The 17,343-nt window shown below is 37.2% G+C and overlaps 1 protein-coding gene across 8 annotated transcripts in view; it reads right to left on the bottom strand.

Annotated features, from left to right (window-relative positions):
- LOC100334269 (receptor-type tyrosine-protein phosphatase mu) overlaps positions 1-17,343 on the bottom strand; it is a 340,509-nt gene that overhangs the window by 71,026 nt on the left and 252,140 nt on the right. For all 8 annotated transcript variants that reach the window (XM_073932228.1, XM_073932230.1, XM_073932232.1 and 5 more), the window contains 4 exons: positions 12,012-12,163; positions 11,196-11,270; positions 10,812-10,838; positions 524-744 (listed from right to left, as the gene is read on the bottom strand). In XM_073932228.1, the coding sequence (XP_073788329.1) occupies positions 524-744; positions 10,812-10,838; positions 11,196-11,270; positions 12,012-12,163 (475 nt within the window). The remainder of the gene's footprint in view (positions 1-523; positions 745-10,811; positions 10,839-11,195; positions 11,271-12,011; positions 12,164-17,343) is intronic.

Below are 17,343 nucleotides of genomic sequence, written 5' to 3'. Positions count from 1 at the left end.
AAGAGGAAGAAGAGAAATAGGAGAAGGAGGAGGAAGAGTAGAAAGAGAAGGAGGAAGAGAAAGAGGAGTAGGAAGAGAAGGGGGAGGAAGAGGAGTAGGAAGAAGAGAAAATGAGAAGGGATGAGAAAGAGAAGTAGGAAGAGGAGGAGGAGCAGGAAAAGAAAGAGGAAGAAGATGAGGATGAAGAGGAGGAGGAAGAAAAGGAGGAAGAGGAGGAGGAAAACAAAGAGGAGGAGGAAGAGGAGGAGGAAGAGGAAGATGAGAAGGATGATGGGGAGGAAGAGGAGGAGGAGAAGGAGGAAGAGGTGGAAAAACAAGAGGAGGAATAGGAGAAGGAAGAGGATGAAGAGGAGAGGTGGAAGGACAGAAGGAAGCAGGATAACAGATGAGTAGAGGTTGTTGATGAAGGAGGTGCACATCAACACTCATCAGTCACTCAGTGAAAGAAGAGGAACATCATCATCTTCATCCTCATCATCATCTTCATCATCTGGGACAGCGTGTTGAGTGAGTGGTCTCGTACCTCGTACTCCTCCTTGAAGCCGTAGCCCTCGGCACACTTCATCTGTGTGATGTGCTGCAGCAGGTCTGCCACGCGGATGGCTGGATGCAGCTGACCCGACTGATACGGCACGTCCACCGCATCACGCTTGCGCAGAGAGTGTGTGTGAGACGAGTGTGTGTGAGTGTGTGTGTGAGACTGAACCAGACTGCTGGTGTCGCTCGTCAGGGTCTGAGTCTCGTCTGCAACACAAGACACAGAACACACACACAGCGGATGAGGACAGGCTGAAGAAAACACACACACACACACACACACACACACACACACACACACACACACACACACACACACACACACACACACACACACGATCTGAACCACTACAATGAATATGCGTCATTATTTCCTGACCCTCACAAACCGGTCAATGACCTGAACAACCCGGGGGCCAATCAGAACAGAGGATCACAGGACCTAAGTGAAAGCAGCTGCCTTCAGGTGCTCTAAAACCCTTATTAACCCATCTGAGAACAACTATGTGCGTTCTGTGATGATAAACGGAAATTTAAGATATTTTTGTCCTGAATATTGAAAAGTACAGGTCTGGAGGATTGTGAGAGTCAGTTAGTAATGTTTACAGTCATGTTTCCTTGATGAAGAGGTCAGGCCAGACACTACAGCTGAACAACACACACACTTACCGACTCATTACACTCATTAAATATGCGCTCATTTACATATAAAACAAATTTACAAACCAAAATCAGAACTTTGGATCAAATCAAAATCTGAAGTACATTAATTATATAACAGTAAAGTTGGGTGTATTGAAATATAGACATTATTAAAAGTGTCAAGTTCGTTGTATAATAAAAATACAGACATTAATAAAAGTGTAAAGTTCGTTGTATAATAAAAATACAGACATTAATAAAAGTGTAAAGTTCGTTGTATAATAAAAATACAGACATTAATAAAAGTGTAAAGTTCGTTGTATAATAAAAATACAGACATTAATAAAAGTGTAAAGTTCGTTGTATAATAAAAATACAGACATTAATAAAAGTGTAAAGTTCGTTGTATAATAAAAATATAGACATTAATAAAAGTGTAAAGTTTGGTGTATTAAAATACAGACATTAATAAAAGTGTAAAGTTTGGTGTAAAATAAAAATACAGATATTAATAAAAGTGTAAAGTTTGGTGTATAATAAAAATACAGACATTAATAAAAGTGTAAAGTTCGTTGTATAATAAAAATACAGATATTAATAAAAGTGTAAAGTTCGTTGTATAATAAAAATACAGACATTAATAAAAGTGTAAAGTTCGTTGTATAATAAAAATACAGACATTAATAAAAGTGTAAAGTTCGTTGTATAATAAAAATATAGACATTAATAAAAGTGTAAAGTTTGGTGTATTAAAATACAGACATTAATAAAAGTGTAAAGTTTGGTGTAAAATAAAAATACAGATATTAATAAAAGTGTAAAGTTTGGTGTATAATAAAAATACAGACTTTAATAAAAGTGTAAAGTTCGTTGTATAATAAAAATACAGATATTAATAAAAGTGTAAAGTTCGTTGTATAATAAAAATACAGACATTAATAAAAGTTTAAAGTTCGTTGTATAATAAAAATACAGACATTAATAAAAGTGTAAAGTTCGTTGTATAATAAAAATATAGACATTAATAAAAGTGTAAAGTTTGGTGTATTAAAATACAGACATTAATAAAAGTGTAAAGTTTGGTGTAAAATAAAAATACAGATATTAATAAAAGTGTAAAGTTTGGTGTATAATAAAAATACAGACATTAATAAAAGTGTAAAGTTCGTTGTATAATAAAAATACAGATATTAATAAAAGTGTAAAGTTCGTTGTATAATAAAAATACAGACATTAATAAAAGTGTAAAGTTTGGTGTATAATAAAAATACAGACAGTAATAAAAGTGTAAAGTTTGGTGTATAATAAAAATACAGACATTAATAAAAGTGTAAAGTTCGTTGTATAATAAAAATACAGATATTAATAAAAGTGTAAAGTTCGTTGTATAATAAAAATACAGACATTAATAAAAGTGTAAAGTTCGTTGTATAATAAAAATACAGACATTAATAAAAGTGTAAAGTTCGTTGTATAATAAAAATATAGACATTAATAAAAGTGTAAAGTTTGGTGTATTAAAATACAGACATTAATAAAAGTGTAAAGTTTGGTGTAAAATAAAAATACAGATATTAATAAAAGTGTAAAGTTTGGTGTATAATAAAAATACAGACATTAATAAAAGTGTAAAGTTCGTTGTATAATAAAAATACAGATATTAATAAAAGTGTAAAGTTCGTTGTATAATAAAAATACAGACATTAATAAAAGTGTAAAGTTCGTTGTATAATAAAAATACAGACATTAATAAAAGTGTAAAGTTCGTTGTATAATAAAAATATAGACATTAATAAAAGTGTAAAGTTTGGTGTATTAAAATACAGACATTAATAAAAGTGTAAAGTTTGGTGTAAAATAAAAATACAGATATTAATAAAAGTGTAAAGTTTGGTGTATAATAAAAATACAGACATTAATAAAAGTGTAAAGTTCATTGTATAATAAAAATACAGATATTAATAAAAGTGTAAAGTTCGTTGTATAATAAAAATACAGACATTAATAAAAGTGTAAAGTTTGGTGTATAATAAAAATACAGACAGTAATAAAAGTGTAAAGTTTGGTGTATAATAAAAATACAGACATTAATAAAAGTGTAAAGTTTGGTGTATAATAAAAATACAGACATTAATAAAAGTGTAAAGTTTGGTGTATAATAAAAATACAGATAGTAATAAAAGTGTAAAGTTTGGTGTGTGTGTGTGTGCATTTCTAAATTGTAAAATTAAGACTCAAACCCAGCACCTTTAAATGTACTGAGGTTTAAACCCAGAGATGCAGATGTGTGCTATAAGCCCCTCAGTCTGTTGTGTGTGTCTCCACTATTCTGACTGTAGAGATGTGTGTGGATGTGCTCAGTGTAGTGTCTCGTCATTGGTCAGTGTGTAACAGCTGATGAGCAATGGATGACACACACTGCAGGACGCGTGCATGAGCAGATGTGGAGGGAGGGATGGATTGACTGCCCTGTTGCTGAAAATTCACCATCATCATCATCATCATCATTATCTTTAAATCTCAAGATAACACGGCTAGAGTCGGCGTGCGTTTGGCCTGTTTTGCCCTGATCTGAGATCTGCCATGGGTGCTGTCAATCAACAGCGCAATGAAGAACCAAAAATACAGCAAAGCCAAAGCAAAGAAACACACACACACACAGAGAAAAAGAGAGAGAGAGAGAGATGGAGGAGTGATGGAGGAGTGCAGCTCAAACACACATGGAGGAGCAGGACTCAAACACACACACACACACAACGCTCATGAACTTACCAGTAATGGGGACTTTTAGCAGATACATTAGAGGATAAACGAGAGAGAGAGAGAGAGAGAGAGAGAGAGATAGAGAGAGAGAGAGAGAGAGAGACAGGGTATAAGCAACAGTACACCAGATCTAGCAGAGTCTGATCAGTTTGGGGGGTTGGATGGGGGCTCGGGGTCTCAAAACACAATGAAGGAGAAAATGAGTTCAAACAAACACGAGATGCAAAGAAAACTGAGAGGAGATGAGAAGTTGAAGCTTCATGGAGATCTACAGAGCAGAGGCTCCAACTGAGCAAAGCAGAGAACGCCTTCAGTTCAGCGCAGATTAAAGAGAAGACACACGTACTGCTGCGCTGAGGATACACACGGCTGAACCCAGATCAGGGCTGGGGGATTTATGCAGCCAATCACTGCTTTAAGGCGTACTGTGTAGTAAAGAATCACGCATGATAAAAACTAATGTAAGAAATGGATTTATCTGTTATATATATACACACACAGTGTTCAGCCCATTTTGAAGATGAACATGTTCCTCCATTTCTCAGTGAGTATATTCAGTGTATTTTGGTGCATTTAAACAGAACAGATTTATTAAACAGATATATTTATTACAAAAATTACAAACTACAAAATTTCAACTAAATTTCTCCAGGTTTTTGCTTCTCTTGATTTTTCCTCTTTGTTAAATGTGTATTTAATATTTTTCTCTAACATATAAATGGGGCTGTACTAGTGTTTAGAGCGTTATCGTAAGTTATTTTGTTAGATCAGCTCCAGATTTGGCTTCAGTACTGACTAATCTACTGTACATGCATAAATATAATAGTGTACAGCTTCCTATTAACAACATGAATGTAAAAGAGAGATTAGTGAGGGGCGTGCAAAAATATTCTGAGCACTGTACTTATACATAAAGCAAAAAGAATACCGTGGAATTTACTGGTTGTAATTTTTGTTTAATTAAATTAAAGGCATAAAACAACAGAAACAGAAATTAATAAAACCAAATATTAATAAAATAATAACAAATTTAAAAAGTAAGGTAATAAATTAGTTCAATTCTTAATCAGGACTCTAAACTAACTTTAAATAAATAAAACAAATGAAAATATAATACTTGCATCGAACTATATGTTAAATTGGTTGCAATTAATAGATGCATAAATAAAAACACATGCATGAATGAAAATAAATAAATATTTGAATGAATGAATGAATGAATAAATAAATGAATTAATCAATTAATCAATCAATCAATAAATAAACAAATTAATGAATAAATAAACAAATAAATAAATAATTCATGTTGCTATTTCATTTGGAGACTTCAGCACAACAACATTTTGATGGATTTTGAGTCACTTGATGTTTAAAATAAAAAAAACTAATCACTTAAAAATGTTTAAATGCATTTCTATATTTAAAAATAATAATAAAAAATTAATAAATGCAATCAAATTTAAATAGGGTGCTTTAAACTAATGCTAAATAATAAAACTTGCATTAAATTACACAATATTACACAAGACTACAGTTATTACATGCATGAATAAAAAATAAATGTATGAATGAGAATAAATAATTAAATAAATTAGTTAATTAATTCTTTAATTAATTAATTAATTAATTAATAATACATGCATGAAAAAAACTAACGCATGAATAAGAAAAAATAAATAGATAAATGAATGAATAAATAAATAAATAAATAAATAAATAAATAAATAAATAAATAAATAAATAAATAAATAAATGTTTATATTTATTTTGCAGACTTATGCACAATAAATTGTGTCTCATTTTTTTGGTTACCTGCTGAATATTAAATAAAATAAATGTAAAATTATACTTTTAACTTTTACAATTATTGCATGCATGAAAAAAAACTAAATCAAGAATGAGAATAAATAAATAAATGTTTAAATAAATAAATAAATGTTTAAATAAATAAATAAATGATTAAATAAATAAATAAATAAATAAATAAATAAATGTTTAAATAAATAAATAAATAAATAAATAAATAAATAAATAAATAAATAAATAAATGTGGATATTTAATTTGCAGACTCGTGCACAATAAATTTGGTGTCATTTTTTTACGATATCTGGCTGTCTGGCATAAATCAGTGTCGGGCGGTGCAGAAGCGCTGAAGCAGCAGCTGAACGAGTGTCCAACATCAGCATCATCTTTGCTGCTCGATAAACCCTTCTGTGCCCGAGGTGAAGCTTTCCTGCTTTTTATTGTGTCTTGTAAAGCTATTCCCGCTCCAGCCATCATTTACACGTGCTGTTAGCCCACAGTCATTCATATTTAATACGCCGCTCTGAGCTCTTATTTTTCATCACATTATGTTTCAATTAAATTCTGGGGCCGACTCGGATAAATAGGGTGCAGAGGTGGAACGAAAATGAGACAAAAGCTGCTTTATTATTCTATTTTATCATAGAATAAACTAATAAACAGCCGCAGAATAAGGGGAGGAAAAACAAGTAGGTCAGGAGGAGCCGCTAAAGGCGGAAGAAACATTAGAGAGAATGGCAGAAGAGAGACGCTTTAGTGGATGCAATGAACGAGACGCTGATCCAGCCGTTCCTTTCCTCCAAAAACTACACAAAAACATCCCGAGGGGGAAACCAAACCAGCTCCGCATTTACACAGCACAGCACAGCACTCGGACACACTGGACGAACACACACACAACTACACTACACTTTCTGTGCTTATGCCAGAAAAAGAAAATCAAAGCTGCGGAAAAAAGGCCATGCAAAATAATAATAATAATAATAATAAAAATTCATTCATTCATTAATATGTACATTTCAGCAGTGGCAGATGTTTATACATGGCAAACATCTTTCATCCTCATGAAGAATTAACGCTAAAACTGCATCAGCAAACAGAGCTTCTCAAAAACTGCTATAATTGATGTAAAATAAGAAACATTTCGCACACAAACACTACTTTTTTAGAATTCCCACATAAAAAAAAATATTATAGTCATTTATAGTAAATGCTAGAGTGTTTCTGAACCAATAATAGTCATTGACCAATGTTGGTGATTCTATAGTTGCTATGGTAAACAAACAACTAAAGTAATTGATCTGTTGTGGTAATTCTATAGTTGCTATGGTAACACAACAACTATAGTAACTGATCTGTAGCGGAGATTGTAGCGTTGCTATTGTAATACAACTAAACTAATAAATCTGTTGTGGAGATTGTAGGGTTGCTATGGTAACACAACAACTAAACTAATAGATCTGTTGTGGAGATTGTAGGGTTGCTATGGTAACACAACAACTAAACTAATAGATCTGTTGTGGAGATTGTAGGGTTGCTATGGTAACACAACAACTAAACTAATAGATCTGTTGTGGAGATTGTAGGGTTGCTATGGTAACACAACAACTAAACTAATAGATCTGTTGTGGAGATTGTAGAGTTGCTATGGTAACACAACAACTAAACAAATAAGTCTGTAGTAGTATTCTAGCGTTGCTATGGTAACACAACAACTGAACTAAATGACCTGTTGTGGCAATTCTAAAGTTGCTATGGTAACACAAAAACTAAATTAATTGATCTCTCCTGGTAATTATATAGTTGTTATAGTAACACAACAACTATAGTGGTGGGTTTATAGTTGTTATGGTAACACAACAATTAAATTAATTAATCTGTTGTGGTAATTCTATAGTTGCTATGGTGATACAACAATTAAAGCAACAAATCTGTTCTGCTAACTACAGTTGCTATGGTAACTCAACAACTAAAGTTAACGGAATTGCTGTAGTAATTCTATAGTTGCTATAGTGACACAACAACTCTAGTAATTGACTAATGTAGTGATTCTATAATTGCTTTGATAACAGAACAAATGAAATTGATCTGTTGTGGTAATTCTACAGTTGTCATGGTAACAGAACAACTAAAATAATTAATAGTAGTTATGGAAACACAACAATTAAAGTAAGTCATCTATTGTGGTAATTCTACAGTTGCTATGGTGATACAACAATTAAAGTAACAAATCTGTTGTTATAATCTGTTGTAAAACTAACATAATATATTTTTTCTGGTAATTCAGTGGATGCAATGGTAACACAACAGCTATCATAATATAAGCAATTGACCCAATACTGTAGATTACTACAACTATAGTATATACTATTCTACACCACACATTCACGTTATACAGCATAGTTTACTGTAATACTAACAACAGTATTTATCAAAGATGTTTTACTTTCACTTTCACTCTTGTTGATAAGGAAACGTGTTGTACGCACAGACATCCATTAGCCTACACATAATTAATTTTGTTTGTTAAGCGCAAAGATTTGTTCCAAAACTATTTCAAAATTCAGTTCTAATTTCCAGCAAACGAATAAATGAACAATAATAATGAAGTGTGCTCAAAACACTGAGTTATATCCTAATACACATGCTGCGCCCCATATGGTCTAAAACCTGACAGGTGGACAAATCTAAGCTTGTTTTTATTAAACAAATATAAATATGGATATAATCAATAATACTGCTAATAATAGTCACATTATACAAAAGCAAATCATCATGAATTAACTGAAGAAGCCTCCCGAGATGAAGAAGGCATGGAGGTGTTTATATTGATGTAGAAAATAATAATTATTGTAATATTTTAATCTTTTAATTCTTTTTTTATCTGTAAAGATATTTGCGTATTGCTGTACATCCTGTGTGTATCAAGCAATGTGTAAGCGAGGCGCACAACTAACCCAATCTGCGGTGGACTTTAGACCTCCTCTCAGCTGATCTATTGAACAGTCTATTTTAGATCCTCAAAACAGCAACGCGCCAGCAATGCGCCCTAACACGCCTCTTTTTAAGACCGTATGAGCGCAAATGCATTTGCTATTTAAACTTATTAGGGAAAAGATGTAAACGCTAGAATGTATGGACTATGACACATGTTACTATAGTATGGTTTAAATTAGCGGTTCTCAAAGGGGGGTCGGGACCCGCTGAAAAGTCGCGGGACAATGAAGGGGGGGTCGCCTGGTGATTTTCAAAAATCTATTTATTTTTATTAAACCATAAGAATGAGCATATTTATCGTTTAGTTACTATATACTACTGTATATAGTTAATATAGTAGCTTATAGTTACTAGTTCTACACTGTAAAAACTGCAGGGTTCCACACAGTTATTTCGTGTTGTCCCAACACAAATTAAGTTAACGTAACACTTTTAACAAATTTATGTAAACGGAACTTAAAAAAATTAAGTTGTCCCAATGAAATCTTAAGAATTGTGTTGTTGCAGCTTATTTTAAATAAGTAGTTTGAACGAGGGAGATGCTGTGGCACAGTAGGTAGTGCTGTCGCCTCACTGCAAGAAGGTCGCTGGTTCGAGTCTCGGCTGGGTCAGTTGGTGTTTCTGTGTGGAGTTTCTCATGAAAAAAAACGTACATATTTTACGTTTTGTCAGTTTAGAGGATAATTTGTACGAATTCGTACGAGTTCAGTCGTACGAAATTGTACGATTTTAAAAAGCAGGCGTGGCACTTAACCCCACCCCTAAATCCAACTGTCATTGGGGGATGAGCAAATCGTACTAAAATGTACGAATTAGATTGTACGAATTCATTTGTAAGCCACTAAATAAAAAAGTTACGAATTGCAGTGAGATTGTGTGTGGAGTTTGCATGTTCTCCCCGTGTTGGCGTGGGTTTCCTCCGGGTGCTCCGGTTTCCCCCACAGTCTAAACACATGCGCTATAGGGGAACTGGGTAGGCTAAATTGTCTGTAGTGTATGAGTGTGAATGAGTGTGTATGGGTGTTTCCCAGAGATGGGTTGCAGCTGGAAGGGCATCCGCTGCATTAAACATGTGCTGGATAAGTTGGCGATTCATTGCGCTGTGGCGACCCTGGTTTAATAAAGGGACTAAGCCGAAAAGAAAATGAATGAATGAGCTGTTTTTGAGTGTATTGGATTGTGACCCCTGGGGTGAATACATTATATTAAAGACACAGCAACAGCGTCAGATGCAGCAGACTGATCTTATAACACCAGGTTAAACTTTCTGGCATACATTAAAGAGATTCAACCAGGAATAGACCTGGGTCTACTGGTGTGTATGTGTGTGCGCCATTGATATTGGGGGTCGCGGGTCACTGGCATTGTTATTTTGGGGGTCGCGGGCTGTAAAGTTTGGGAACCCCTGCTTTAAAACACTATAAATGACTACAGCTGTGGGATGAGCATTGATTAGAGCTGCACTGAAGCAGAGTCAGCTGACCAGAGCTTCATCAGTGTTCACCGTCTGCACTGTACTGCGCTACACGAATCAAGAGCAGCTGAACTGGACTAGCGTTCATTATTACGAACAATTAACAACAGCTTTCTCTCATTTGCTGCAGTTCAGGACTTTAAAGCACTCAATCCATTGTGTCTGTGTGTGTGTGTGTGTGTGTGTGTGTGTGTGTGTGTGTGTGTGTGTGAACGGCTGCTGGTAAATCTCACAATTCCAAGAGAACAGCAAGTAATACACTGCATTAATAGTGAAATGGATTGTGCTGTAAACTGGTGTGTGTGTGTGTGTGTGTGTGTGTGTGTGTGTGTCAGAATGTACAGCATCATCCACTCCTCCACATCCGGTCTCAGCTCTGTTCATGCAAATGAGATGTCGGACAGGAAGTGACATCACAGGACAGACAATGCAGATGAGATGAGATGAGATGAGTGAAGGAACCAAAGCAAGACAGAGAGAGAGAGAGAGAGAGAGAGAGAGAGAGAGAGAGAGAGAGAGAGAGAGAGAGAGAGAGAGAGAGAGAGATGAAACAAACATGACATTCCCCTCGCAGAACAGCAGCAGAACACTCACCCAGGATAGCGGTGGGCACAAACGGGTCTGCAGGAGCCACATCAACACCGGCAGGAGGAGGAGGAGGAGGAGGAAGAACAACATATGATGAAGAAGAAGATGAAGAGGATAATCAGCCCACTTCATCAACCTGCTTTACTCAATACAACATCAACAATATATGTGTGTGATTGTGTGTGTGTGTGTGAGTGTGTGTGTGTGTGTAAGTGAGTGTGTGTGTGTGTTTATAAGTGTGTAAATGAGTGTGTTTGTGTTTGTGTTTGTGTGTGTGTTAGTGAGTGTGTGTGTTTATAAGTGTGTAAATGAGTGTGTTTGTGTGTGTGTTAGTGAGTGTGTGTGTTTATAAGTGTGTAAATGAGTGTGTGTGTGTGTGTGTGTGTTTACCTGGGTAATATGTGTTGGGGATGCCGGTGCTCAGTGTGTTCGTCTTCACAGTCAGAGAACAGGGAGAAGAACCCGCTACACAAGAAAAACACAACAGGGAAAAACATATTACACACACACACACACGCACGCATGCACGCACACACACACACACATGCACAGCATGTGTAGAGGTTGTGTAAGTGTGTGACTTACAGCATGTGTTGAGGTTGTATGTGTGTGTGTGTATGTGTGTGTGCCCACAGCGTGGGTAGAGGTTGTGTGTGTGTGTGTGTGACTTACAGCGTGTGTTGAGGATGTATGTGTGTGTGTGTGTGTGTGTGTGTGTGTGACCTACAGCGTGTGTTGAGATTGTGTGTGTTTGTGTGTGTGTGTGTGTGTGTCTCACAGCATGTGTTGAGGTTGTGTGTGTTTGTGTGTGTGTGTGTGTGTGTGTGTCTTACAGCATGTGTTGAGGTTGTGTGTGTTTGTGTGTGTGTGTGCGTGTGTGTCTCACAGCATGTGTTGAGGTTGTGTGTGTTTGTGTGTGTCTCACAGTGTGTGCAGATGTTGTGTGTGTGTGTGTGTGTGTGACCTACAGCGTGTGTTGAGGATGTGTGTGTGTGTGTGTGTCTCACAGTATGTGTAGAGGTTGTGTCTGTGTGTGTGTGTGTGTGTGTGTGTGTGTGTGTCTCACAGCATGTGTTGAGGTTGTGTGTGTGTGACACAGCGTGTGTAGAGGTTGCGTGTGTGTATGTGACTCAAAGCGTGTGTAGAGGTTGTGTGTGTGTGTGTGTGTGCCTCACAGCATGTGAAAAGGCTGAGTGTGTGACTCACAGCGTGTGTTGAGGTTGTGTGTGTCCATGAATGAGAGCGCTTCATCACAGTTGGTTCCTTGCTCAGTGTAACTCTTGTCCATTGAGTTCACCATCACCGTCATCTCCTGCCGTGCGCTGTTTAGCGTCTCCTTACGCTTCTTCGCCAGCTTCCTGAACACACACACACAAACACACACACACACACACACACACACACACACACACACACACACACACACACACACACACACACACACACACACACACACACACACACACATACAGCTGAGGTTAATTCTATCTTCATTCTTCACAGTTGTGTTGTGTTGGTTTGTGTTGGTTTGTGTGTGTGTTTGTGTGTGTTTGTGTATGTGTGTGTGTGTTGCTGTATTTAATGGCAGGTCTGTTTTTAAAGGGGCAGTTCACCCAACATGTTGTTTTCCAGTTTCCTCCAATCCATTTATGATTACTAAAGTAGAGTCCCTGAACACTTCAGGATGATGCTGTGTTTATCTGCTGTTGTAGACGACGGTTAATCAAACAAAAGGTCAGGCTGTTCCCACACTAGGCTGTCTTTCCCCCCCATTTCCCATCTTGTTGCCGAGTGTGAGTGCTCTGAATCAGGCCCTGGCCCGGTTGTAAGAGGTATGCCAGAGCATAGTTCGGTTGGGTTTTGTCGTGGTACGCTTGTAGTGTGATAGTAAAGCGCTCCTGAGCACGAAACTAAAGACGCGCGAAAGAAAAACAAACTAAATGAATTTTTGTGAATTGTTTTTATTCCGAGATAATAACCTGTTAAAAATACTGCAAATCAAGCTGTCGGCATCTTCTTGCGGTTAAAATCGTTCGTTATTCAAATAAAAGAAGGAATATCAGTGCAGTCTAGTTGCTTTTTGGATTTATTTTCAGCCTGTGTTCAGCGCATGCACAGCCGCGATACCGAGAGAAAACGAAGACTAAGTGAAGTTTATTTATAAACAAATTTGGAGAGGATCACGTGCTTATGATTGTTCACAGCTGTTCCAACTTTAGCTAATGACTGATTATCCTATCAGACGATCCTTAACTCACTATAAATAACCAGACTTTTCTCATCTCAATATCTTCGTCTTGAAGAAACCCCCCCACCCAACCCTACTTTCCCTCCTTTCAAACGGGCGACACGGTGGCCAGAGATTAGCGCTGTTGCCTCACAGCAAGAATGCCCCTGCTTTAATTCCTTTCCAAACCAGACGGCATTTCTGTGCGGAGTTTGCTCGTTCTCCCCGTGGTCGCGTGGGTTTTCCCCGGGTCCTCCGGTCTCCTCCCACAGTTTAAAAACAAGCACTCTAAACAATTAATCAAAATACATTAGCTAACCTCTGAGTACACCTTTCAGTATACATATCTGACACTTAGCTACAACAAGCAAGAGGGGGAGTCATCGAGATCTACCTGAGCTCAAACTTCCCTCTCGCCTTGCAACGGGAGGGAGCCCAGGGCTCGAGGATCTTATAAGCTCAGGGCTCTCTCCCGGGACAGAACGCCAAACTAGCTTTATTATCAATCATCAGCTAAGTGTGAACTCTTGAAACTGTTTTAAATGGACAGATCTTACCTAAACTCCCGTGAAAGGAATAAAAATAGGTGAGTCTTCTGGGCCACTGCTTACCTTCGCTAAACTAAATAAATAAAACGTGACTATGAAAAGTAAACCCCTACCTGCAACAAAACAAAGTATCAAAATAAACAAACTAGTTAACACATTACCAACTAAGAATCAAAAGATTAACAGGAACAAAACACTAAATGGAGCGGCATCTAGATGGATGATCGCCTGGCTTGCGGAGCACCGCCAGCCAGAACGCCTGAGCACAAGCCACCACCGAGCTAAGGGAGGGCGAGAGACTGCTAATATCAATCATCAGCTAAGTGTGAACTCTTGAAATAATATATTCTGTAATCTAAACGACTCAGAAAAACTTTGGCTACACAGCCTACTCGGAGATGACAAAATGACAACTAAACTGGCTGCAAAAGATATACTCCATTAGTATATAATCAACGCATTTTCCTTATTTAAAAATCTACTCATTTTAATCTTAATAACTTGTAGAGATAATGTCTGTTTTTATCAACTTTTCTGTCATTTATTTCTCATTTGCTAATTACTTTATTAATTTGTTGATGTTAATTTATTACATCGGCTATTTTATATACATATCTAAAGTCCTTCGGCATTCAAATTAGCTTTGAACTTGAAAGAGAGAAAGAAGCTGATTTGACCAGTCAGTGTGAGCACATTGCTCCTAAACAGCATTTCTTTTTCATTTCAGTCTTTACTTTAACCTATTAAAAACTAAAATGTCATAATAAATACAATTAATATTGGTAAAAATGGAAGTATGTTTCGTTTATCGCATATCGTTAACCATTTATGTGATGTGGGTAAATGGTGTGTTTCAATCCAGGCTACTGGTGTTTCAGCCTGATCTCACGAGGAAACATAAGTATTTTACGTTTTGTCAGCTCAGTGGCTAATATGTACGAATTCGTACAAGTTCAGTCGTAAGAAAATGTATGATTTTAAAAAGAAGGCGTGGCACCAAACCCCACCCCTAACCTCTAACATCATTGGGGGATGAGCAAATCGTACTAAATTGTATGAATTAGATCATGCGAATTCATACGAATAAGCCACTAAATCAAAAAACTACGAATTGCCGTGAGATTGCGTTGGGTGTTTTGGTGCTGTAGCATATAGCGGACTATAAAAGGTAGTTAGTTATTCTTTATTCCTTTAAATAATGTAGCCTAGTTGTCTTTTTATAGATTAATGAAGGACTCATAATGCATTGTTTCATTGTTTATCTTTATTTACAAGTCGCAGAGTATTTACAGCTAATGTATAGTCTATTTCTGTCCGTTCGCATCCCGTCCCTTTGTGCCACCTGGTGGCATAGTCGCAAACTACAGTCATACCAAAAAATAATCAATCAATATCGATGAACATTTTCTCATACATATACATGTGTTCGTACATATTTTTTTACACATAATAAACATACACAGTGCACACAAACACACACACACACACACACACACACACACACACACACACACACACACACACAACATGTTAAAGCTAACTTTAGTTTTGGATGTGATTAACGGTGGTTTATCTCTGCTCTGCATCAATTATTATTATTTCTGGATGAAACTCAGTGAATTAAAGCAGTCATCTACCAGCAACGCAACACTACACCTGAACTCTTCCATACTGCATAATAACTCGTAATATTAATTTATTAAATCATTTCTCCTCCCTGAAGCTGCTGGTGAAACTCCACTGATAGTTTTGAAGAGACGCAGAGTGAGTACCAGGAAGAGCACTACAGTATATCCCCCAGTAAAACACTGCGTACACATACACACACACACACACACACACACACACACACTGAGGATGTACATGAGGAACGAGTTAATGAAGAAGTGTGTGTTATCCTGCACACAGGAGCGGAGAGCAGACCTGCAGGAGCTCGAGGTGCTCCGCTATTAAAATAATCAGAAGAGGCTGATGATGACGGCGGAGTCCCCCTCACATTACACACCAATAACACTCTAATCAACGCCCTGCAGGACTCTCACTCCCACTCTCTCTCTCTCTGTGTGTGTGTGTGTGTGTGTGTTAGAGAAACACACACATATGCATATAAGCAAGTGCACACACACATGCATGCACAGACACACAAACACATATACAGATAAACACACATGCATGCACAGACACACGTGCACAGATGGACACACATACACACACTAACACATACACTCATGCACACACACACACTCATTCAACAGATACACAAACACATAAGCACACACAATCACACAAGGACACATACATATATGCACACACACACACACGCATGCATATAAAAATATATACACACATATACACACACTAACAAACACAAACACACAATTTGCACACACTAACACGCGCACACACATACTGACATACACTAACACAAACAGAAATGCATGCACGCACACACATATACACATGCACACAGATGCTCACACACATTAACACAAACACACGTGCTAACACCTTACACGCATACACACATGTGCTAATAAACACACAACAACACACGCACACACACACTTACACATGCACACACAAACATAATCATTTACTCGCGCGCACACACAAGTGCGCGCACATACAAACACACATGCACAGACGGACGCACATACACACACTAACACATTCACTCATGCACACACACACACACAAACACACAAACACACATGCACGCATGACCACACAAGGACACACAAACACACACACATATGCACACACACACACGACACACACACACACACACACACAGTAACAAACACAAAAACACAATATGCACACACTAACACACACACACACACAGTCACACACTCTAACACAAGTAAATGTAAGCACGCACACATATACACATGCAAACAGATGCTTACATTAACACACACACACACATACATGTGCTAACACATATACACGCATACACACATTTGCTAATAAACACACAACAAAGAACGCGCAAACACACTAACACATGCACACACAAACATCATTTACTCGCTCTCACACACAGACGTACACAAGCACGCATACACACCCTCACACATATGGATATGCACATACACACATGCAGAGACGTGCACACACACACACACACACACACACACACACACACACACACACACACATACACACACACACACACACACACACACACACACTCAGCTGGCCTGCCAACGATGTACAGGAAATGCAAATGAGCCTCATTTTAACAGCCAATCTGTGGGAGAGTAATTAGCATGAGGAGGCGGAGCTTGTCGCCTGAGGCCTGAAGCTGATCTCCAGGTGAGAGAAACTCAGCCAAAGCACAGAATAAAGAGATTCACACACACACACACAGACGCACGCACACACACATACACACACATGAAGAGCTGAGGGGTTCTGGAAAGGTTAAGTAATATTCAATTATTTTTAATATTGTTCAACTGACGCTCTGATACACTGATCAATAATCAATAATGACATCATCAATATACTGACAGCAGCAACACTGAACTCATCTTCATGCAACACACACTCGTTACTCAACATCCTCATGATGTCTGCCAGAACATAAAGCAAATAAAACAATGTGTGTGTGTGTGTGTGTGTGTGTGTGTGTGTGTGTGTGTGTGTGTGTGTGTGTGTATCTGAATATGAGACATACATGCAGCAGAACATGCAGAACGTGATGAAGAAGAATGAGGATGACCAGGAGCAGATGGTAAACGGGCAGCAGAAACACACA

The sequence above is a fragment of the Danio rerio genome, chromosome 2 (assembly GCF_049306965.1).
Source record: "Danio rerio strain Tuebingen ecotype United States chromosome 2, GRCz12tu, whole genome shotgun sequence".
Classification (NCBI taxonomy): domain Eukaryota; kingdom Metazoa; phylum Chordata; class Actinopteri; order Cypriniformes; family Danionidae; genus Danio; species Danio rerio.
This window is presented reverse-complemented; position numbering and strand designations above follow the sequence as displayed.